Source organism: Bos grunniens, chromosome 5, assembly GCF_055505025.1.
Source record: "Bos grunniens cultivar Pamir isolate PY7600 chromosome 5, Bosgru_T2T1.0, whole genome shotgun sequence".
NCBI lineage: Eukaryota > Metazoa > Chordata > Mammalia > Artiodactyla > Bovidae > Bos > Bos grunniens.
Genome location: NC_141169.1, coordinates 71,032,088 through 71,055,726, shown reverse-complemented (window position 1 = coordinate 71,055,726; position 23,639 = coordinate 71,032,088). Strand labels below are relative to the sequence as shown.

Below are 23,639 nucleotides of genomic sequence, written 5' to 3'. Positions count from 1 at the left end.
GCAGGTCACTCCAGTACTTTTATTTGAGTGTGAAACCATTCATATCTTGCACAACTGTACAGATAAAACTATTTCCATTTTAGCTGTAGACATGATTATCACACTGAGTGGTGTGATCAAAGATTTTATTTACAGAACAATTGCTAAAACATCCGATGTCATATTTCCACTTATTTCTTACCCATAGGGTAATAGGTCCACCATAATTTCTTGGTGTTTTTTATAATACAGAAAGAAAACCTATGTTAATCTCTAACAAACCTCACAAATTGCTACAAATCTGACAGAAAAATGCCTATGAAAAAATTTTCCAAAAGTACAATACATTTTTTTTTATTTCCACACATACACAGTATAGTATAGGCTCAAAGGCACAGCTTTGAATTTTTTCTATCAAAGTGTCGGAAATCATTACAGTCTTATGAAGGAACCGTGAAAGTCATCTTCACACTTGGTGCTTGGTAAGTTAAAAGTTTGGTCCGTTCAGGTTCACAAAGTTAATACAGCAGAGCTGAGTGTGATACTCAATGCCATAAGTCCGCATTCTCACAGAACTTTAGAAAACCCTCTTCTGCCTTTTGCTGACACTAGCCATTGTGCAAACTTAAGACAAATACTTGTGTGTAGAAGAACCGGTCCCCTACAAACCTCAGTCTACTTAAGGCATACGGAACAGGCCTCTTCCTTCCCTCCCAACAGTGCTTACGTTCCAAGACCAGGCAGGGACGGTGACAGCATGAGTGTAACAGGGACTCTAGGGTTTATGGACACCTCCATTTAGCCCTGGTGCTCCAGGAAGCAGTGCTGACACCACCAGCAAGTTGAGATGTTTAAGACACTTCTGAGGGCTGTTCATCGTACAGTAAGATGACAGCCGGATGGAAAGGTGAATGCTCTTGGTCAGTTATGTGCCCATCCAAGAGTGCCAACCAGATTCTGTCTCTAGTATCCATCCTTCAAGACTAAAGAGTTTTTGTCAACAGGAAAATAAGTGGTTTATTGGGAGTGGTTGCGAAGTCATGGAACAGAGGGAAATGTCACAGGTCGGCCTGCCCGAGATAGTGCTCTGTACAAACAGTCAAGTCTGGCTTGGATACGGGAACCCAATCTCACTGACTCTTAGTGAGCCCCGTTTCAGAACTAAAGTTTATTCATCCGGCACTGAATCCCAGCCTCATGTTCATTAGGAAAGTGGATGCCTAGGAATAGTCCAGGAGTTACGATGTAGAGAGATAAAGTCTTCTGGGGGTGGGTGGGTGATGGGTTTATTATTATTATTATTATTATTATTAATATTAAATATGGATTCCTATGAAAGCAGTCACTTAGCCCATCCTGTGGAGGCTTCTCCGTTGATGTAAGCAAAGCCAGGAAAGTGTTGCATGTGCTCGTACTCAGAATTCCTGCGCGTGGTCAGGGGTGTGTACATGTCGCTAGAGTTTCCATACCTCGTGGAATGCACAGACGGGCTTGTGTAGCACGTGTTGGCTGTGGGCACCTCTGGCCATCGGGGGGTGACTGGGGTAGGATGCAGTCTGGGAGTACTGCTCATCAGACAAGGTTCCATCCGGGAAGTGGGGCTATTAAAAGGGTACTTGTTGAGGGGAAAGAAATTCCACAAAGTTAGAATTAGCTTGAAGTTGCACGTACACAGTATCAGTCATGTTCACAGTTTACATTAAATTCCTAAGAGACTGTTAATGAAAGTTGGTGGGAAGTCATCAGTGAGATTCTGCAGGACTGACTCTTGGTCTAGGAAGCATCCAGCAGGAGAAGAGCAAAACATTTCATAGCCAGAGCTGGGCTGATATTCATTCAACCAGTCATACAGACTTTGTGCTCTTCATCTGCAATGTTTGGGGAAGTCAAACCCCAAAGAATGAATAACCCCACTGGGAATACAGGAGAGAGAGAGAGAGAGAGAGTGAGTGCGGGTGTACCTGAGTCACAGTATGTCCAAATAGACATGGATGGATGGATGGATGGGTTTGAACTGTATCATTTTATCATTTATGGAGTTGTGATAGGTCCCACTCCATCAACCCAAGAGAACAATACTGCCAAGAAAAACACAACGACCTCATTAAAAATAGCATTTTGCAATTGAATCCACTTATGAACTGCAGCCTAAAAGCAGGTTTTTGAAGAGGAAGCAAGTCAACAGTGTCGAAGGTTATTATTAGTGCCTATCATTTAGAGAACATCTCTTTTAGGTTCACATTCACTGGAGTCCTAGAAGATAGGATGGTGAGTTATTGGCCTTGGTAAGAACCTGGAAGGAGTCGAGATAAGCCCCTGGGAGTGGAGGAAGGTGCTTTTGTACAGGTCAGGAAAAAAGGTGTTAATAGCTACCAGACAAGGGCAAAAAAACCCATTTCTAGAAAGAATCAGAAATAAGAAGAGTGCCCCAAAGAGCTGCTTCGTTTACATTCTTTTCAGTTTCCAAGACAGCTATGCAAACGAGCTGCTTTTTGTAGATGAGAGGGGAGGAAGGGGAGGAGTTCTGGGCTCCCTTTGCTAGAGCTCTGCGTTTACAGGCTGGTCGACACAAAGATTTCCTTGCTGTGCTAAGGGCCACGCCAACATGAACAGGAGCCAGTCAGCCAGGATGGCAAGGGCAGCGAGTAGGGAGAAAGTCTGCCTGTGAATGTGCGAAGTCTTCTGTTCTCCCATCTGTCTTCCCTGACAGTTGGAGAGTGGAGCCCCGAGGGATTAGGTGGGAGGCTGCCTCCTGTGAGGGAGACAGACAGACTGAAGTCTAGACAAGCCAGGAGAAGGGGTTATGACAGCAATGGCTGCTCTCTGTTGTCGAGGGGGCCAAGTGAACTGTTCTCTGCCTTTTGAGTGGGAGCCCGAGGGGCAGTGGGGGAAGGCTGTTAGGCCCAAAGCAAGCGAAGAGAACCAGCTATTCACAGGTCAAGAAGGAGGGCTCCAAGGTCCGGTAGTGAGGGCTTGGTCTTCCACAGGAGAGACAGCTTGCCTTACACAGTCAGAAGAACAGGTAGGAAAAGAGTGAGAAGGGCGGAGGTGGTATCTGGAGCTCAGGGGAGAGGAGGCACCCAGGGCTGTTGCCAAGGAGACCACAGGAGCCTCCAGAGGCTTTCATACTCCCCAAAGCGGCTCTGTGTGTGAGTGTGTGTGTGTGTGGCAGCCCCTCTGAACCCCAAAGAGACCATGATAAGACTGGGTCCTGACCAAGATAATGAGCCCCCAGGTATTAAACAAGTAATAGTAAAGCATATTATTACAAAATGGTCTTTAATTTTTCCCAAAAGTTTGCTCCCCCCTCCCAATAGCCTCTCTAGTAAACTCCTCAGATACATGTCCCCTCCCTAGCACAGAGACCTCCTCTCTGGCCCTCAGGCATGCCAGGCTGGTTCCCATCTCAGAGTATTTTGTCCCACCTGTTCCCTCCACCTGGAGCACGTCTCTCCCACCCCTCCCTCCAAGCCCCTTCCCTGCTTGCCCTTTCATCATTCTTCAAGTCTCAGCTCAAATGTCACCGCCTCAAAGAGACTTTTCTGGACATCTTGTCTCTCCAAGCTAGTGCCCCACCTTCACCTCTCGAGGCAGGATCTTAGCATCCTGCTTGTCAGGTATCTCTTCCCACTGGCTTGTATTCCTAAGCTCCTGATGGGGCGGTGTCATCTTCCCCACCGTGTTCCCAACATCTGGAATGATGCCTGGTACCTAGCAGGTGCCACATTACTATCTGGCAAATGAACCCTAGGTTGTTACCGCTAGAAATAACCTCAGGGGTCATGTACTCCGACCCCACGTTGCATTGATGAGACAGCTAGGATCCAGCTAGGATGAGGTGCAGAGCCCATGGTGAGCTAGTGGATGAGCTGGCAGGGGAGCCCAGGCCTGGGCTAGCTCTTTCCCCACAACTTCAGTCTGGCCCAAACAAGGCAGGAGCTACCACACAACTGTAGTCCAGAGAATTCAGAGAGGAAGACTCTCCTTTGGAACACAGCGCATTAAACTTGAATCTCTCTGTCACTCTGCCTTTAAGTACCTTCCTCCCCCTGCAGACCACAGGGCCTGGTAACTCCAACCAGGCCTCAGCCTGATGCTCCTGAGAGGCGCCTCGCTTGCCTGGCCTGTGTAGGGACTGTATCACTACGTGGACTCGCAGCCTCCTCCCCACAGAACCCAAGAGAGTGTGGCTTTTGTGCCAAATCAAGGCCCCTCAATGCAGCTGTGCCCAGGGGTTGTGTCACAGGCTCAAAAGAGTAATTGCCTGGAAATGAGACGGGCTCAAAATATCCCCAGTGTGACAATAAAATTCTGTTACCACAGGATCCGGCCTGGAAAATTCTGTCCCGTTAGGTCAGCTAATTGCAAATGAGTCAGTGCCTCGTCTTCCCCTTGGTGAAGAGACCATTGAAAGCTGAGAGGCTGGAGTGCCGGCTGTCCAGCCCGGCCATTAAAGCCACCAGTGAAGTTGCTCTTCCGTCCAGTGGGAGCACCCGCCTCACCTCTCACACTTCACATCTGGGTTCACGGGGCTCCTCCAGATGCTGGGCACAAACCCAGGGGTCCCCGGAGCTCTGTCCAGGATAAAAGCGCTTTTTGTTGAAGGCCCTAACTGGAAGTTACCCTTTTCTAGGTCAGATCAAGGACTGTTGCTACTGATGTGAAAATGGAGGTGAGTCCCCAGTCCCCACCCTGTGGGAGGTACGTGAGGGGTGTCTGTGGGCATGTGTGGGTGTGTGTGTGCACAAGTGGGCAAAGATTCCCTCAAGGGACCAGGGTGTGAGTCCATCTCTGCTGAGACTGACCCTGAGCCTCTTTGGAACCATATTAGGAAGTTCTATTTTGAGAAGTGACTTCTCACACCAAACGCTGACTTTCCTGCACGTGGAGAGAGAAGAATGAGCCCTTTATCCCTGACCTTCACCAAACGGGCCTCTACTGGAGAACGGGTGAAAGGTGGCCCCCTGTTTTCCCATGAAAGGCGGCTCTTACTGCCCAAAGTCCTGCCAACAGGCGTCCCCCACCCAGGACACAGCTCCCCCAAATCTGTGCCAGACGGTCCACATCTGCAGAGCTTTTTGGGTCAAGATTAACTGAGTTAGTACATGTGAAATACTTAGAGCTTCCACACAGTGTGTCCGTGCGTGCTAAGTCACTTCAGTCGTGTCCGACTCTTTGCGACCCCATGGACTGTAGCCCGCTAGACTCCTCTGTCCATGGGATTTTCCAGGCAAGAATACTGGAGTGGGTTGCCATGCCCTCCTCCAGGGGATCTTCCCTACCCAGGGATCGAGCCCATATTGCATGTCACCTGCATTGGCAGGTGCGTTCTTCACCACTAGCGCCACCTGAGAAGCCCCAGAGCTTCCACACAATAAGTTTTCAAAACATAGTTGCAATTATGAATATTATTCTTCCTCGAGTCATAGGTTCGTGGTCCACTAATGATAGGAAGAGCCCTAAGTGATTGACTATCTGATCCCACCTCTCATTTTACAGTTGAGGGAACTGAGGTCAAGAGAGGGATAAATGATCTTGCGGTCACACAAAACTTACTGCCAGAGTAAGGATCCATTCATCCCGTTATTCACTGACCCTTGTATACTGAGGTCCAACCAAGAGCCAGGTCTGTTTTGGGTCCTGGGAATATAATGGTCAGAAGGGGAAGGACCTAGACCCCTTCGCCTTCACAGGGCTAGTATAGTGAGGGAGATAGATATTAATTCTACAATTACAAAAAATAATAATAACTGTGGTTACAAAGAATAATCATAGTAATATACACAGATAGTGTTTACTATGAGCCAGCCCCTGTCCTAACCTTTATCACTCAACCCTTGCAACAACCCTATGAAATAAGTACTAGAATTATCCCCATTTTTCAGATGAGGAGATTGAGGCACCAAGTTAATCAGAGGCCGAGCTGAGATTTGAACTCAGGAAGCCTGGCTCTACAGTCAGAGAAAATCTGTTTTTTCTCTTTTCACTCACCTTTGGCCCAGGATGCTACCCCAAAGTGGAGCATGCTAAGCAAACTTTGTAGCAATCACTGTGCCTCTGAGATCAAGGCACTGGAGACACTGTGAGAGCTGTGTGACCAGCTGGTAAGACTGGGTCTTGGCCATACAGCTGAGAAATGAGCAACAACTTTCTGGTTCACTATAAGTGACTTTCTAGCCAGTTTGCTTATGGTTGGTCTAACGGCTTTTGAGCTCAAGAGCCCAGTTCACATTCACGGCTGCTGACAGGTAGAGGTTCCACGTTTGTTTTCTTTCTGGTTGGGCATGAGGATGGGGCGCCTGGGAAGGGGCTGCTGATACTGTTCCTTGTTCACTTACTTTGATGTGGGACAAGTGCAGCATAGAAGGGTGTTTTTCTGGAATAATTCAGACCTTTCCCTGTGCAGCCTCATCCATCTGGACTTGCTAATTGAGGAATTATGAGCATTCAAGCAGGAGTGTGGAGGTTTACCTCTGTAGTACTCATGAAGAAAACATGTCTTGTACAAATGAATAGTAGAAACAAGGGCACACGGTACCATAGTTCAAAAAACAAATGACTTCACATTATTTTGAGTATATAAATGCTGGGGTGTCTGCAATAACTGGACTTCACAAAGATGTTGTATTAGTTCTTTAAGACTAACATAGTAGGCATTTATTTGCAGAAAATAGTGTCTTGTGTTAATGACCAATTGCATTCTTTAACCATATTTTATCATTATGATTTTTCTTCACTTCAGACTAATCTTTTCCCCACTGAGTCTGCTATAATGAAGTGTGATATTTGGTATTCAGGATTGGAATGGCTTGACCTCTGCTCTGGGAAGCTAAAACTAATTAGCCCTACAGTAGATTTTCCTTTGTGGTCAACCTTAAACCACAGAACCAGGAAAGGGAAGAAATACAGTATCTTGGTGTGTGTTTTTTCTCTTTGGGAACCTGAAGCTTATTGAAAATAGCTGCAGTAACCTCTTGAATTTCCCTCCTGCCCTCCAAAACACACACCCTGTAGTGTTCAGTGCCACGGGCTTGGGGTTGAGATTTGGAGAATTTGCCTTTGAATCTGCTTGGTCACTTACTGGATGCATGACCTGGGGCAGATTACCTTCTGAGGTTTTCCTCATCTTTAAAAAGTGGGGAAAATGCCTTCTTTGGGAGGTTGCTCTGAGATTTGAGTGAGCCTATGTATTTCAAAGTGCCTCAACAGTACATCAATGTGAGTGGAAAAAAAAAAAGGAGGGATTTAGAAAGTACTAGATAGTACCTTCCCCAGGAGAAACCCTGACCTCATCCATCAACCTGGGCAGAGATGTGGTGTAACTAAACGTCTTCCCACCCCACTTTACAAGTGGAGACGGAGGCATTAACCATAAACTGCAGGGTGTGAGTATGTGGTGGGGGTCAGAGGTTGTGAAAGGACCGAAGAGTCACAGAGCATGGTGGTGAAGGGGCTACAGGACCCTGTGGCCTCCCACACCCAGTCTGGGTTCAGCGGCTCCTCTATGGGCGTTCGTTTAGTCCCCAGCTCTCCAATTAGGATGAGTGATTAGATGATGGTGCTCCAGCTGGGGACCATTGTGGTTTCCACAGTGGATGCTATGGCCTGTCTTGGACCACTGGGGGCTGCGTGGGCATTTAGGAGCCCGTGGCTTCTTTTTATGGCAAAAGGCTTTAAAAATTTGATACTCAGAAAAACCAGCTCCAGAAGTTTCATGAGGAGAGATGAGGGGGTTGGGAGCTGTGGCTTGGGATCTCAGCTTGGTCTCGCCAGGGTCTCCTACTGGAGTGGAAGCTCTCTCAAAGCAGGCTTGCCTCCATCTCCTTCTCCCTGTATTCTCACAGGCTAGGGCAGTGCTTACCACATAGTAGGTACTTGACGGTCATGGGGGAATGAATAAATGGATGGATGGATGGGCTGCTTATACTGTGAAAGTGTGACCCAGTCTATGGCGGCAGCTCTTAGTCATTTAGGGGGTCAGCGTGGGGAGCACAGACCCTGGTCCCAAGAGAAGCAGGACCTAGGGAGCGGGTGTCTCCGTGTGACGCAGATGGAGACCTATAATAATGCCCCAGGTGATGGTTTAGAGGAATCAACTTCTTGGCTTGTCTGGGGATTGTCCCAGGGCTCCCCTGGGACTGTGGATAGAAATCAAAACAGATGCCTGTTTGCCCCAAGTGCCCATTTATTGTGGCTACACTGCTCGGTGCCCTCCCTCGGAGGCAAGTCTATGCTGACAGCTGATGTAATTGCAGCCTCCACTTCAGCTCACATCCTGCCACCTCTGTTCTAAGACTCCTGTGCGTGCTTCCCTGGCAGCCTCCCTGCTCTCCCAGTCCCCTCTCTACTTCCTGGTCTCACTAGTGCTGCAGAAGCATTTTCCTAGGCTGAACTCTCATCATGTCTCCCAGACCTACCGTGGCTCCCTCTCTGCTTGCCTCACACAACAGTTGTCTCTGCTGACCCACCTCCTGTGTACTCCTCTGTTAAATTAAGCAGCAAGTGCTCTCTCTAAATGACAGAGGCTAGGGCTCAGGAGCCTGTACAGCTAGGGTTACGCTGCCTGGGGTTAAGTCCTCGACCAAGTTACCCTCACTTCCTTTCTGCAAGGGTTACCATGGGGATGTGGAAGGTGCTTGGCACAGGACAGTGTTCAGTAACAGTTAGCTTTTCTTTTTGATGAGTGTAGTGACCTGAGGATCCTAGACTTAATTTCTGCCTTCAAGAAGTTTTGGGGTCTCTTGCAGGTATCAGGAAAGTCAGTGATGAGAAGTATACCAATAGTGGAAAGCCCAATGCACCATTTGAGTACAGAGGAGTGGCACCTAATATGGTTCTGGAAGAAGGACAAGGACAGTGTCAGCAAATGGGATGCTTGTCCTGAACAATAAGCAGAAGAGGTGGAGGAAGAGAATCCCAGCCTGAGGCAACAGCATCTGCAAAGACCCAAGGGAGCTGCACATGAACTGGCATGGAGGGACAAAGGTTGGGTGTGGCTGGTAGGCCAGAAAGGCAGGCAGAGCCCAGATGGTCATGAGTCTTGAGAGACGTGCTAAGGAATTGAACTTGACCCTCAAAGCGATGATATGCAAAAGAGGAAGAGTGTTGTGGCCAGGTTTTTGTTTTGTTTTGTTTTACCCAAAAGGTTCTCTCAGCTGCAGTACTGAGGACGGACCAAGGATGGGACGAGTTACCGACACAGAGACAGATGGGAGGGCTTTGGTCACCGTCTAAGTTAGATAAAGACCTGATCTGAGGCAAGGACGGTGAGGGTCCAGAGACACCAAGGATGCGGAACTGGATGGAACTGGTAACACTTGTGTTTGGGGCCAGTAGACAGCAAAGCGTCTGAGGCATGGAGAGCGCCTAACACTGGTGTAACAGCGGAAACCACCATCCCCGTTCACCAAGGCCACAGAGGATCAGTGTGGCTTGTGAGACAGTGAAGAGCCAAAGGCCCGAGAATGATGTGTTAGGGGTCCATTTCAAGAAGACTCTTCTACTAAGAGTCTGTGGTTGGGCTGCTGGACAGAAAAGGAACAGATGTGAAACTGAGAGACCATTTAGGCTGATGCTGAGATGAGCATCCTGACAGCACTTGATAAAGGTCTGACTGCACCGGGAAGGGGCAATGGGAGAGGAGACAAAAGATCCAGTCTGAAGGTGGCTGCCCGAAAAAAGGGTAAGAGACCTCACTGCTGACTGGCTCCCAGGAGAAAGGTCAAAGGGAGGACAGAACTAGAGGCACATGGTCGGTACCCACGTACGTGAAAGCAAGTTGGGATGACGCTGACTGAGCACCCACTGTGGGCAGCCACGGGAGGGACGAAGTGGCACTGAGGAAAAGACCAGCCTTCCCTTGGAGGCACAGAGGCTGCACACACAGTATGCAGAAGGTGCTTATTGTGTTGACTAGACCTGGTACCAAGCTCACCAAGGCCTGGGCAGGCAAGCAGGACCACCGACTCACCTGCGCAGAGCTCCTGTGGTACGGGGAGTAGTGGAGCGGTCCTGAGATGGCTGTGTCATGCGGGAGAGCTGGGTACTGGCTCTGCATCGGGGGAGGATGCTGGTTGCCATAGCTCCCATAGTTATAGCTTCCCGTGTATCTAAAATGCAGGAGGCGCATGGAATATTGTGAGTAATGGCAGGGAGAACAAAGCAGTTTGACACCTTTAAAAATCAACCTCATCTACTCCTTCATTTCTTTCTTTTTGTTTTTCATTTTTCTTTTTCTCCTTGTTTCCTACCGTCTCCATTCTGTGGCTTTGTTGTGATAGTGTCAAACTCCCAGGTGGGTCTTCTTCTCGCCTTAGCATACCTCCCTCACCACCCAGTGAGTGCGCAGGGAATGAAAACCAGCCCTGAGCAAAACATCATTAGTGATGGAGACCTTGTCTCCTGTTGTGGTAAAAAGCCCCACATTATAGCCTGAAGTCAAATAGGAAAAAAAAGAAGAAATTACTTTGGGACTTATGTTTTTGTTTTGCTCAGGCCTCTGCTTCTCCATCTTGGGGAAGGATGCAGTGTGTTTCTCTGAGCTCTCTCCTGAGGAAAACACCATGGCCAACCAGGCATCAGCCTCTGGTTCTAAGCCTGGCTCCACCAGCTCCCAGCTGTGGGGCCTTGGGCTACCTGCATCCTTGTTTCTCACATCTGTAAAAAATGCTGCACCTGGCTACTCTGAGAGTCGTATATGTGAAGACACCTTGTAAACATAGGATACTGCTTTGGAAACATAGAACACTGTTACCACTATTCTTAATAACATCTTTACATCAAAGATGCTGGTGTATGACCACATGAGTGTCTGTGCTGCCATTTCTGCAGAATTGAAAGCTCTCTGAAACAATTCTAAGTAGATTTTGAATGTGTGGGGGAAATACTCTCAGGGGATCCCTGAGAAAATAATGGCTGTTTCACTGACTGGCAGGGTCACCTGAGCCTTTGGAATTAACTCCAAGTATGCCCACAGTCAGGCCTCAGTTACTGCATGGAAGGGACTTGAGTGGTCCTCCTCCCTCCCCTCCTGTGTCCCCCACAGCTGGTTTGTTGGAACCTGGTTTGTGAGGCTCACTGTGCCCTCAGAGCCAAGTCTCACCTTCTTGAGAAGGAGGGCCCTTTATAACATCATCACTGTTTCTCAGATCAGGGCACAGTAGACACTGGAGGAGGAAGGTCTTTTCATAAAGACAATGCAAAATGGCAAAAAGCTGCTATGATTCAGGTTACCCTTTTAAGGGGATTTGTAACTTATTCATCACAGTAACACCACTACAGATTTGGGGGAAAATATGGGCAAAACAAATGATTTATTTATTCAGGGTCCAAATCACCACTGGAACCCACTTGGAGTTGAACCCCATGAGTAAGCCCTGTCCTCCAGGGACCCCCAGCCTTGGGTGGGGAAGCCCCCTGCTGATTGAGACTTGGACCCACCATGAAGTTGTATGTTATATGCCTATAAAGTAGCCACCCAGGGGAGCTGGTGAAAGGGACTTTTCCATTTTCTTTCCTAAAGGAGGCAGAGTCTCAATCAGCCCCACCCTTTGCAGCCATGTGGCCTGAGGAAGTGAACTTAGTCCAGCTTTAGTTTCTTCATCTGTCAAGTGGGTCACCTGCCCACCTCATCTGGTTGTTGAGGGGACTGCATAAGCTAGTCGCACAAGGTGTGGGCAGACCTCAACAAAGGGCAAGTCCTTCTTGTCCTCTGCGGAAACCACTGCTGAGTAAACCCTGCCCTTTCAAAGCAAAAGTAAAACAACATCCCAGGAAAGCCACCTACCCGTGCTCCTCTCTGTGGGGATAAACTGGTATCCTGTGTGTGACCGAAGAGGAAGGCACGTGTGTGCTCCGCATACAGGGCAGCTGTTGAGAGTTTTCACCCGGGGACCCTGCTGCTGTTGTCACCGTGTACGTTAGAGACCACGTGTACGACTGCATTGCTCCTGCAAAGATAAGCGAAGATGCACCATCACCAGCAGTTCTCACTCCCCCAGTTCTTCCCTAGCATGCTACTGGTTTCCCACTGCTCTCTAGCTGAAAGCCAGAATCTTTACACATCCTGTGTCTTGGTTCTTGCTGACCTTACCAGAAGCATCCCTCACTCCCTGTTTTTGTACCTCTGATCCAGCCACCATAGCTTTTTTTCATTTTTCCGGAGTACCACAGTTCCCAGCACCACAAGGCCTTTACACATGCCTTTGCATAGCCATTTCCACTGCCTGGAACCCTCAGTCTTCCCTAAGTACTCACTCATTCTTCCTATTTCAATATGAAGAAGCTGTCTCCTAACCCCAGATCCCATTAAGTCAGGTCCCATACAGCATGATTGTGCCTACCACAATTTATAACCTTACAGCCATTCATGAGTGTGATTGAATTAACATCTGAACCCCCTCCCCACCAGACTGTCAGCTACATGAGGGTAGGGGCCTTGCCTATATTGCCCACCACTGGGTCACCAGTGCTTAGTACAGAGACTGGTGGCCAAAGGGTTTTCAATGAAAATTTTAAAAGAAAAAGGAGAATCCTTGCATCCCTGGGATAAAGCCCACTTGGTCATGATGTATGATCTTTTTAATATGTTGTTGGATTTTGTTTGCTAGAATTTTGTTGAAATTTTTGCTTCTATATTCATCAGTGATATTGGCCTGTAGTTGTCTTTTTGTGTGGCATCTTTGTCTGGTTTTGGTATTAGGATGATGGTGGTCTCATAGAATAGTTTGGCAGTTTACCTTTGCAATTTTCTGGAAGAGTTTGAGTAGAATAGGTGTTAGCTCTTCTCTAAATTTTTGGTAGAATTCACCTGTGAAGCCATCTGGTCCTGGGCTTTTGTTTGTTGGAAGATTTTTTATTACAGTTTTGATTTCCATACTTGTCATGGGTCTGTTAAGATTTTCTATTTCTTCCACATTAACAAATTGAAAGATTAAAAACCATATGATTATCTCAATAGATGCAGAGAAAGACTTTGACAAAATTCAACATCCATTTATGATAAAAATCTTCCAGAAAGCAGGCATAGAAGGAACATACCTCAACATAATAAAAGCCATATATGATAAACTCATAGCAAACATTATCCTCAATGGTGAAAAATTGAAAGCATTTACCCTAAAGTCAGGAACAAGACAAGGGTGCCTACTCTCACCACTACTTTTCAACATAGTTTTGGAAGTTTTAGCTATAGCAATCAGAGAAGAAAAAGAAATAAAAGAAATCCAGACTGGAAAAGAAGAAGTAAAACTCTCACTGTTTGCAGATGACATGATCCTCTACATAGAAAACCCTGAAGACACCATACTTAGGAATAAATCTACCTAAAGGAACAAAAGACCTATATATAGAAAACTATAAAACACTGATGAAAGAAATCAAAGATGACACAAATAGATGGAGAAATATACCATATTCATGGATTGGAAGAATCAATATAGTGAAAATGAGTATACTACCCAAAGCAATCTATAGCTTCAGTGCAATCCCTATCAAGCTACCAATGGTATTTTTCACAGAACTAGAGCAAATAATTTCACAATTTGTATGGAAATACAAAAAACTTTGAATTGCCAAAGCAATCTTGAGAAAGATGAATGGAAATGGAGGAATCAACCTGCCTGACTTCAGACTATACTACAAAGCTATAGTCATCAAGACAGTATGGTACTGGCACAAAGTCAGAAATATAGATCAATGAAACAAAACAGAAAGCCCAAAGATGAATCCACGCACCTATGGACACCTTATCTTTGACAAAGGAGGCAAGAATGTACAATGGAGAAAAGACAGTCTCTTTAACAAATGGTGCTGGGAAAACTGGTCAACCATCTGTAAAAGAATGAAACTAGAACACTTTTTAACACCATACACAAAAATAAACTCAAAATGGATTAAAGATCTAAATGTAAGGCCAGAAACTATAAAACTCCTAGAGGAAAACACTCTCTGACATAAATCACAGCAGGATCCTGTATGACCCACCTCCCAGAGTAATGGAAATAAAAGCAAGAATAAACAAATGGGACCTAATTAAACTTAAAAGCTTTTGTACAACAAAGGAGACTATAAGGTGAAAAGACAGCCTTCAGAATGGGAGAAAGTAATAGCAAACTAAACAACTGACAAAGAATTAATCTAAAAAATATACAAGCAGCTCATGCAGCTAAATACCAGAAAAATAAATGACCCAATCAAAAAATGGGCCAAAGAACTAAACAGACATTTCTCCAAAGAAGACGTAACAGATGGCTAACAAACACATGAAAAGATGCTCAACATCACTCATTATCAGAGAAATACAAATCAAAACCACAACGAGGTACCATCTCATGCCAGCTATCAATAAGTCTACAAACAATAAATGCTGGAGAAGGGGCAGAGAAAAGGGAACCCTCTTACACTGTTGGTGGGAGTGCAAACTGGTACAGCCACTATGGAGAACAGTGTGGAGATACCTTGAAAAACTGGAAATAGAACTGCCATATGACCCACAATCCTGCTGCTGGGCATACACACTGAGGAAACCAGAATTGAAAGAGACACGTGTACCCCAGTGTTTATCACCACACTGTTTACAATAGCCAGGACATGGAAGCAACCTAGATGTCCACTGGCAGACGAATGGATAAGAAAGTTGTGGTACATAAGCACAATGGACTATTACTCAGCTATTAAAAAGAATGCATTGGAATCAGTTCTAATGAGGTGGATGAAACGAGCCTATTATACAGAGTAAAGTAAGTCAGAAAGAAAAACACCAATACAGTATATTAACACATATATATGGAATTTAGAAAGATGGTAACAATGACCCTATATGCGAGACAGCAAAAGAGACACAGATATAAAGAACAGACTTTTGGACTCTGTGGGAGAAGGTGAGGGTGTGATGATTTGGGAGAATAGCACTGAAACATGTATATTACCATATATGAAATAGATCACCAGTCTAAATTCAATACATGAAACAGGGCACTCAAAGCCAGTGTACTGGGACAACCCTGAGGGATGGGATAGGGAGGGAGGTTGGGGGGTGGTTCAGGATGGGGGACACATGTATACCCATGGCTGATTCATGTCACTGTATGGCAAAAACCACTACAATATTGTAAAGTAATTAGCCTTCAATTAAAATAAAAAAAATTTTTTTTTTAAAAGAAGAAAAAAGAAAGGGAAAACAAGAAGAAAAAAAAGATTGAAGAACAGAGAGAGGACAAAGAAAGCTCAGGCGATGGAGCTCCAATGGGCTCTCCAAATAACGTCTCAAGACTCAACTCAACAGGTGTTAAGGATCCAACAAATTGCTTTAAACAAATGTAAGGAGATTATTGGGCTCCACCTACCCAGGTCTTTTTGAAGATTATTAGACAGTGACCTTAATGTTGACCTAGTCCATACATACTATTAATTCCCTTAATTTGCTTTTTAATTGGATACCTTGAAAGTGCTAGGGATTGGGGAAAGAACCTGACAAAATTTAAAACCTTCAAGAGGCTTAGGAACTTTATGAGATGGTGAGAATAAAAAAGGGTAATTTAAGAAATCACTAATAGTGATAATAAATTCATCAACTTAATTTCTGATAAGTGTTAGAATGTTGATACAATAGAAATGATTAAACCGATTTTGAAGGGTACTGGGAATAGGATTAGACACCTCCTTTTAGGCACATGGAAGACTAAAGAACTTGTTAAACGGAGGTCATTTTTAAGGTGAAATAAATCACTGCAGATGGTGATTGCAGCCGTGAAATTAAAAGATGCTTAGTCCTTGGAAGGAAACTTGTGACCAACCTAGACAGCATATTAAAAAACAAAGACATTACTTTGTCAACAAAGGTCCATCTGGTCAAGGCTATGGTCTTTCCAGTGGTCATGTATGGATGTGGGAGTTGGACTATAAAGAGAGCTGAGCGCAGAAGAATTGATGCTTTTGAGCTGTGGTGTTGGAGAAGACTCTTGAGGGTCCCTTGGACTGCATGGAGATCCAACCAATCCATCCTAAGGGAAATCTGTCCTGGGTATTCATTGGAAGGACTGATGTTAAAGCTGAAACTCCAGTTGGCCACCTGATGCAAAGAGCTGACTCATTTTAAAAGACCCTGATGTTGGGAAAGATTGAAGGCAGGAGGAGAAGGGGACGACAGAGGATGAGATGGCTGGATAGCGTCACCAACTCAATGGACATGAGTTTGGGTAAACTCCAGGAATTGGTGGTGGACAGGGAGGCCTGGAGTGCTGCAGTTGATGGGGTTGCAAAGAGTCGGACACGACTGAGCGACTGAACTGAACTGAACTGAAAAGAGAAAACTTTGGTCCTCCAATCTTGTACTTTCTGCAGCAGACCATTTTTATCTTGAAATTCTTCTGGGAAGATAAAGAAAAGGTTTTCATTTAAAAGTGGAATTCTACCATAATGTCTCTTTGCTCTGGGTCCTAGTTCTGCCACGCACTGGTTGTCAGATCTTGAGCTAGCCTCTTAAAATTTATATGCCTTTATTTCATCATCTGTAAATTAGCAATAGATACACCTATCTTGTATAACTGTTATGAGGATTAACTCTGATAATATATGTCAAAGAGCCTGGCACGTGGTAGGCTTTTAATGTTATTCAAGCACTCTTTTGAACTCAGGTATTCTTCTATAAGACTTTTTTTTTTTTTTTTTTGGCCGTTTCATGCCATCGGCAGGATCTTAATTTCCTGATCTGGCCCCCTGCATTGGGAGCATGGTGTCTTAACTACTGGACCACCGGGGAAGTCTCATATCAGATTTTATTAAAGTAAACATTTCTTTATTTCCCATTTCAGATTCCAAAGAAGACAAGTTTCTTGGGTCAGATTCTGTCATTAGGGATGAAATGTTTGAATAGCAACAATGACTTAACTAACAGTGAGTAAACTTCTAAACTCATGTCTTTCTGCAAAATCACAAAATCCTTATCCACCAGTACAGCTAAAAGTACCCCTTTCTTGTTTAGACATCAATACCATATTTCCCCCTGCAAAGATAATGATGACTTTAGCAGGCTATATGCTAGCTGTCATTTATAATAAATGCAAGAAGACTGGAAGGAAAAATAAATAAATAAAATGCCTGTGTCTCAGATGATTGGATTATGGGTGACTGCTGTCCTCTGTATTTTGAACTTGATATAAAATCATATAACTTATAATTTAAAGTACCCTTTTTATTAAAAACAGGTTATTGCTGAGAACGGTTTTAATATTTTATCTTCTTTTGGTTTATCTGTATTTTTCTATAAAGAATGTATATTGCCTCTGTGAAAAGAAAAGCATTATTAAAATATATTAAGCAAATTTCACAATTAGAAACGGAATTGGAGGGGGTGAGAAGTTTGGGCAAACAATGAACCAGCCACAGCAAGCAAGTAATTAACCCTTCAAGCCCCTGGGCCCTCAGGAGAGCAGAGTGAGGTCAGTGGGTATTTAAAAGGGGCAACCAAGGAAGCCAAAGGATTTTCTCCCCCCACCCACCCTCAAGCAGTAGGAAGACGCAGTGAGAATAGCCATCACCTGAGAGAATGCAGAAGTTACTTTTGTGTGAGTTTCTGGAGCACGGCAACTGCTCCTTATTCATCTCTGTATCCCCAACAGAGGGTCTACCAAATAGTAGGTGTTCAGTAAATTTTTGTTCCATTGAATTTGTTGTTGAAGGAGTACATGCTGCTAGAAATAGACATTATCAAACAAAAACCTAGTGGAACTCTTGGAAAAATGGGCTCCTGTGGTCTGGGAAACAAAACCCCTAAATGGCCATGTGCCAGCAAGCTAACAGATCCACTCAGGCAGGCTTAAGCAGATTAACACCTACTGGCTTGGGTGAGAAACCCTCTCTGCCTAGGGAGCAGAAAAGAACACCCCTTGCATTCCCTTTCCTACCGGTGGGACCTCCAGTGAGAATTGCTGCTGCTGCTTCTTCAAGGAAACTAATAAAAGAAAATCTGTGCAGTTAACAGTTTGTGCCTCATTTCTAAGACAGCTCTAATGCTTTTTATTTGTTGGTAAAACAATAACAAACCTTCCCTGTTTGTCTTATTTCCGTATCTTTCTCTTCTTCTCCCCTCCCCGGTCCACCACCTCTAATTAAAAGTCTGAGAATAGTGGTGAATGTCCTTGATCTTTGAGAATCCTCTAAAGATCCTATAGGATTTGAGAATGCTGTAATGATAGTTGTTGTCCATGTGATAATATTGTAACTACTGGAGAGGAATACTTTCCTTCCTTCCCATCCTCAATAAAACATTCCTCTTCCCTGCATTTTTTATATGTGTGATCTTTTTTTCTTGTAAGGGGTTGCTTTAAAAAGAGGGTGCCTCGGGACAGGGAGGATGGTTAGAATATAATAGGAAATCAATAATGAATTTGTTAAATGAATAAATGAATGAATGATCATCCAACATAGACCAGGCCTCACGTTAGTTTCTTTTTATATATTGATTCATTGAATCATCACAACAACCTTTTGAAGTAAGTAGTATTACCACCTTTTTCAGGTGAGAAAGTTGAGGCCCAAAACTTGGTCAGGTGAGTGGCAGAGGGGGATCAGAACCCAACAGTAACAATTGCTTCTCACACTTGAGTGTGCATTTGGATCACTTGGAGATCTTGTTAAAATGCAAATCTGATTTGGTTGGGAGACTGGGAGTTGAGCCATCAATTCTGCATGTATAACAAGCTGCTAAATGATGACAAGATTCTAAGTGATCCCTCAGACTGCAAGGAGATCCAACCAGTCCATCCTAAAGGAAATCAGTCCTGAATATTCATTGGAAGGACTGATGCTGAAGCTGAAACTCCAATACTTTGGCCACCTGATGTGAATAACTGAGTCATTGGAAAAGACCCCAATGCTGGGAAAGATTCAATGTGGGAGAGGGGGACAACAGAGTATGAGATGATTGGATAGCATCACTGACTCACTGGAAAAGACCCTGATGCTGGGAAAGATTGAAGGCAGGAGGAGAAGGGGGGATGACAGAGGATGAGATGGTTGAATGGCATCGCCAACTCGATGGACATGAGCTTGAGCAAGCTGCGGGAGTTGGTGATGGATAGGGAAGCCTGATATGCTGCAGTCCACGGGATTGCAAAGAGTCGGACACGACTGAGCAACTGAACTGAAATGATGACAATGCTCTGGTCCACAGAGCACACTCTGAGCAGTGAGCCTCCAGGAAACATGCCTCCTATCACGTGTTTCACATGTTCGGGGCCGTTATAGATCACAAGTTGTGACTCCGGTACAGACTTGTGAACATTTAAACTGCTTCCTAGTCTATCTGGCCATACCCTTCCTTCAGGTCTTGGACTAAATCACATGAACCTTTTCCCCACAAGGCTTCTATGAACCATCACAGATGTTGCTCAGGTTTTGGGCCAACCTAAGCCTTTCTTAGTACCCTCCTGAGAAATAAGCTCTTAGAAGTACATCTAGATTCTAGAGCTGCCTGCCCTATACAGTAGCCAGTAGAAATTTAAATTCACTAAAATTAAATACAATTAAAAATTCAGCTCCTTCATTGTGCTAACTGCATTCAGTTACTCAGTGGCCCCAAGTGACTGGTGTCTACTGTTTTGGACAGCTCAGGTTAAAGAAAAAAAAAAGGAGTTCCCATCATCACAGAAAGTTCTATTTGGATAGGATTGCTTGAGAGTATTTGACACTAAACAAACATTTCCCATAACATTCAAAACTCAGAAGAGAAAGATTTTACATCTAACTCCACCCCCACTGGCTATCATCTATCCTAAAGGTAGTTGTGCTTAAGAAGAATATTTTCTAAGTTGAAAAGCTCATCTGTTTGAATTACACGTTACCAATAGTTCCGTGGCCAAAATGAGACTGACAAAACTGATGAGGGGCAGCAAATGAATCAGCTCCCAGAGAGAGAAGTTGGTTCATGACCTGGCCTCTGTGCATCTCTGCAGCTTCCTCTCCTGTACCCTCCCCCTCATTTATACCCACCAGTCAGTCCTCACTATGCCAGGCTCTCTTCTGCCTCAAACCCGTACACATGCTGTACTCTACTACTTAAAATGATCTTTTCTTCTCCCCAGTCTTTATGTGGCTAGCCCCTTGTGACACTTCAGGTTTCAGACAAATGTCACATCTTCAGAGAGGCCCCCTCTGACCACCCAATTAAGATGGTGCCACCATAGCATTTATGACCATTTGAAATTATATAGTTACCTGATGCTTAACTTCCATATTGACTCTCTTACCCACTAGAATATAAGTATCATGAGGACAGCAACTGCACCTGTTCTTTTTTTTTTTTTCCTTCACTTTTGTACCCTAGGACACGGCACAGATTAGACATGGAATTACTTGTGGCTGAATGAATGACCAAATGAATGAACAAACATATCTAAAGATCCCAAAATGAAGCCAAGACCTTGGTGGTGTGAAGTCAGGGGCAGATTAAACAATCTATTTTCAATGCCAGCTTCTATTTCCTAATCCTGTTCCTTTAGAGAAAAGGAAGCAACAGGGATGGAAGAGGAGGAATTCACTGGCAGGGACCATTCTGAGTTCTGTGAGTGAGTCAGGCGGCTCTGTGGCAGGGCTGCGGTGACCACCAGCTCCCACTCATTTCGGCTTCCCTCAGAATAACTGAGCTTTTGTTATTTGGAAAGACTAGGGGCCAGTTATCTTTGTTACATCCTCAACGGATGCAGAGAAAACGCAGCTGGGCAGGCCAGATGTTCTACAGTTAGGGCTATTTATGAGGAATTTGCCTCTATTTCTTTAGGCATCCTAGCATCTCAGTGATTTAATTTGCTGGTTTTGTGTTGTAGGGAACCCATGATGGGAAGTTGAAAACATGAGTTTAATAGTTAACTTTTATTGTCATTGCTGAAAGAGGGCATACTTAAAATGACATTATAAATGAGCTCTTAGAATTCTTCCGTGGCCTGACCTGGAGAGAGTGGGATTTTAACGTTTTGCTTTTAAAGACATTCAAGAATTGCAGCCCAGTGTCATGTTAAGTGGGCTGCTCAGTTTGGAACCACCTGCCATGCTCCTCAGGAGGAGAAGCGCCAGTTTTCCTTAAAGTAAGCTAAGGTTTCTGAACCTTGCTGGGTCATGAGGGAGCTGGCATGCCACCAACATTAGGGGGAAAAAAAGGATAAATGGGCTTGATTCTGCCTTGTGGAAATCTTAAAATGGAACCATTTATGCAGTCTCTCAAGGCATTGCCATAGACTCTGACATACCCAGTCAAAACTGGCCGTGCATCATGTGCAATTCGAGGTGCTTGATATGCCTTTCCTTTTCCCTCTGACTTTTAAAAACAATGAATAAATACCATCTTAAAACATATTTAGGGCTTCTCTGGTGGTCTAGTGGTTGAGAATCCACCTGCCAATGCAGGGGACACAGGTTCCATCTCTGGTCCAGGAGGTCCATCAAAGGACCATCTCTGGTCCACATGCCACGGAGCATCTAAGCCTGTGTGCCGTAACTACCGAGCCTGTGCTCTATAGAGTCCACGAGCCACAACAAGAGAAGCCACCACAGTGAGAAGCCTGTGCACTGTAAGGAGAAGCAGTCCCTGCTTGCCATAACTAGAGAAAGCCGGGGCACAGCAATGAAAACCCAGTACAGCCAGAAATACATATGTAAATAAATCTTTTTAAAAAACATATTTAGAAATCCATATAGGGATGGACAGAGCACTACATACAGATAAAGGTGGGACGTGGTTTTCCTAGTGAGTCATAGCTCATTCTCACCCTACTTTGTATTCCTTGTATCAAAGGATCCCCAAAGGTTATGTGCAATGAATTAATGTTCTTTTTGTGCTCACCAAGCAGACATAATACTGTTCTCTTTTACACAGCTGAAAAAATGAGGAAGTGTCCATCAACAGTGAGATGCTGGTTTGTGGAAGACCTGCAAACACCTGATTGGCTCTAATACTCAAGGAGCTGAACTTGATAATATGTACATCATCTGAGCAATGATATTCAGAGTGCTGGAAGCCCAACAGAGTCACTGAATCACACAAAATTTCATTTAAGATGTTAATAAGCTGTTTCACCCAAGAGTTGTTTTAATTTTTTCTACTTCTTTACTTCTTGCTTCCTGGTTTGGGTCCTTTTAAAAACAAAATGGTTTTGCTTTTTTTAAAAATTTTAACCACTTTTTGGAAAGTAATAGTATATAAATCAAGCAATCATTTAAAGATAGAAATAAAAACTGAGCATGAAAACCATATGCTGAGTTAAAAAAACATGACAAATGCATTTTAAAAGATTTCATAATGTACAATATTGTTCAGAAAATACACATATTCCCAAATTTAAGCCTACTGTAATAGATTTCCTAATGTTCAGGTGTATACCATGGATAACTCGTGCTTTATATTATAGAATCTATAAAACCATACATGTTGTTAGGAAATTATGCTTGTGGTTCTTCCAAGACCATGAGCCACAATGCATGCCAAGGTCCAGTCCAATTTAGCAATGGAGTATTTCAAAAGTGGTACTTGAGAAAAATATTACAGATAGTTTTATACAGGATGACATTTTTAATGCCCCCTGGAGATATCTGAGAACAAAGCTGGAATGTGCCAAAATCTTCAAAGGTTACAGTCATCTGAGGAGAACCTGTTTCACATTTGTATTTCTAAGAAGCTACTTTTACGACGCCTGAACACATTGCACAGAAATCTCTCAACACATTTATGATATTCCTGTGCCTTTGACTATCACACCTGCCATACCTCGAGGCCTCCACATTAGTACAAAGAAAGCCAGCGGCAGACTTGCGAGCTGGCTGAGAAAGATGATGAGATCCTAGAACTCTTTCCTTCACACTCCTCTTTCCCCTTACTGCCTTGGAGTCTTCTTGTTTGATCTGTCGCTACGTTGACCAAAAGATTCCACTCAAATTGTTTCTGCTTCATAATGCACAGCTATCCCAGTTGCATAATTTCCCTGTTGATTTTAGAAGTATGGATGTTATCACTGGCTGACTGACGTGCTTGTCTGCCAGGCAGTGGGGGATGGGGGGTGGGGAGAGGTGTGTGCACGGGCAGGATTATTCAGGTAAGTGGCTTCTAGGTGCTCTCACTGCCCTTCCTTCCTGAGGAAGGAGACCCCCAATTCCAGCCTCCAAAGAACCCCTGAGCAGCAGCAGAGCTTGAACAATGCTCAAGTTCTCATCCCATTTTATTTTCAGCGGATAAAGTTGTTCTTTTCTGCACAACTTTTCTTCCTGAGCCTTCTAAGCAGGAACTACAGCAACCCACTGTGGAGGGAAAAATGGGAGGGAAGTGGGAGGGAGTCAAATTCTTCGTCCTCAAAGTAGAAAATTAAATGCGATTTGAGGTGCATCTTCGTAAATAAGGGCTTCCCCTGTGGCTCAGCAGTAAAGAGTTCGCCTGCAATGAAGGAGGCACAAGAGACACAAGAGACACGGTTCAAACCCTGGGTGGGGAAGATACCCTGGAGAAGGAAATGGTAACCCACTCCAGTATTCTTGCCTGGAAAATCCTGTGGATAGAGGAACCTGGTGGGCTACAGTCCCAAGGGTCGCAAAGAGTTGGACATGACTGAGCACACACATATGTAAATAAATGTAGTGATGCTCACATTGAAATTTCCACTGAAGAGGAGGACTCTCTC

At 44.5% G+C, this 23,639-nt stretch overlaps 1 protein-coding gene and 1 long non-coding RNA gene across 5 annotated transcripts in view; one reads left to right on the top strand and one right to left on the bottom strand.

Moving 5' to 3' along the window:
- RFX4 (regulatory factor X4) overlaps positions 1-23,639 on the bottom strand; it is a 172,231-nt gene continuing 148,592 nt past the window's right edge. For all 4 annotated transcript variants that reach the window (XM_086401147.1, XM_086401148.1, XM_086401149.1 and 1 more), the window contains 3 exons: positions 11,765-11,927; positions 9,950-10,088; positions 1-1,594 (listed from right to left, as the gene is read on the bottom strand). In XM_086401147.1, coding sequence (XP_086257273.1) covers positions 1,322-1,594; positions 9,950-10,088; positions 11,765-11,927 — 575 coding nt within the window. In that variant the 3' untranslated portion in view covers positions 1-1,321. The remainder of the gene's footprint in view (positions 1,595-9,949; positions 10,089-11,764; positions 11,928-23,639) is intronic.
- Positions 4,573-22,222, top strand: LOC147372377 (uncharacterized). Its single transcript, XR_015164030.1, has 3 exons — positions 4,573-4,651; positions 16,791-16,872; positions 21,848-22,222. It is a non-coding gene; the product is annotated as an uncharacterized LOC147372377 (long non-coding RNA).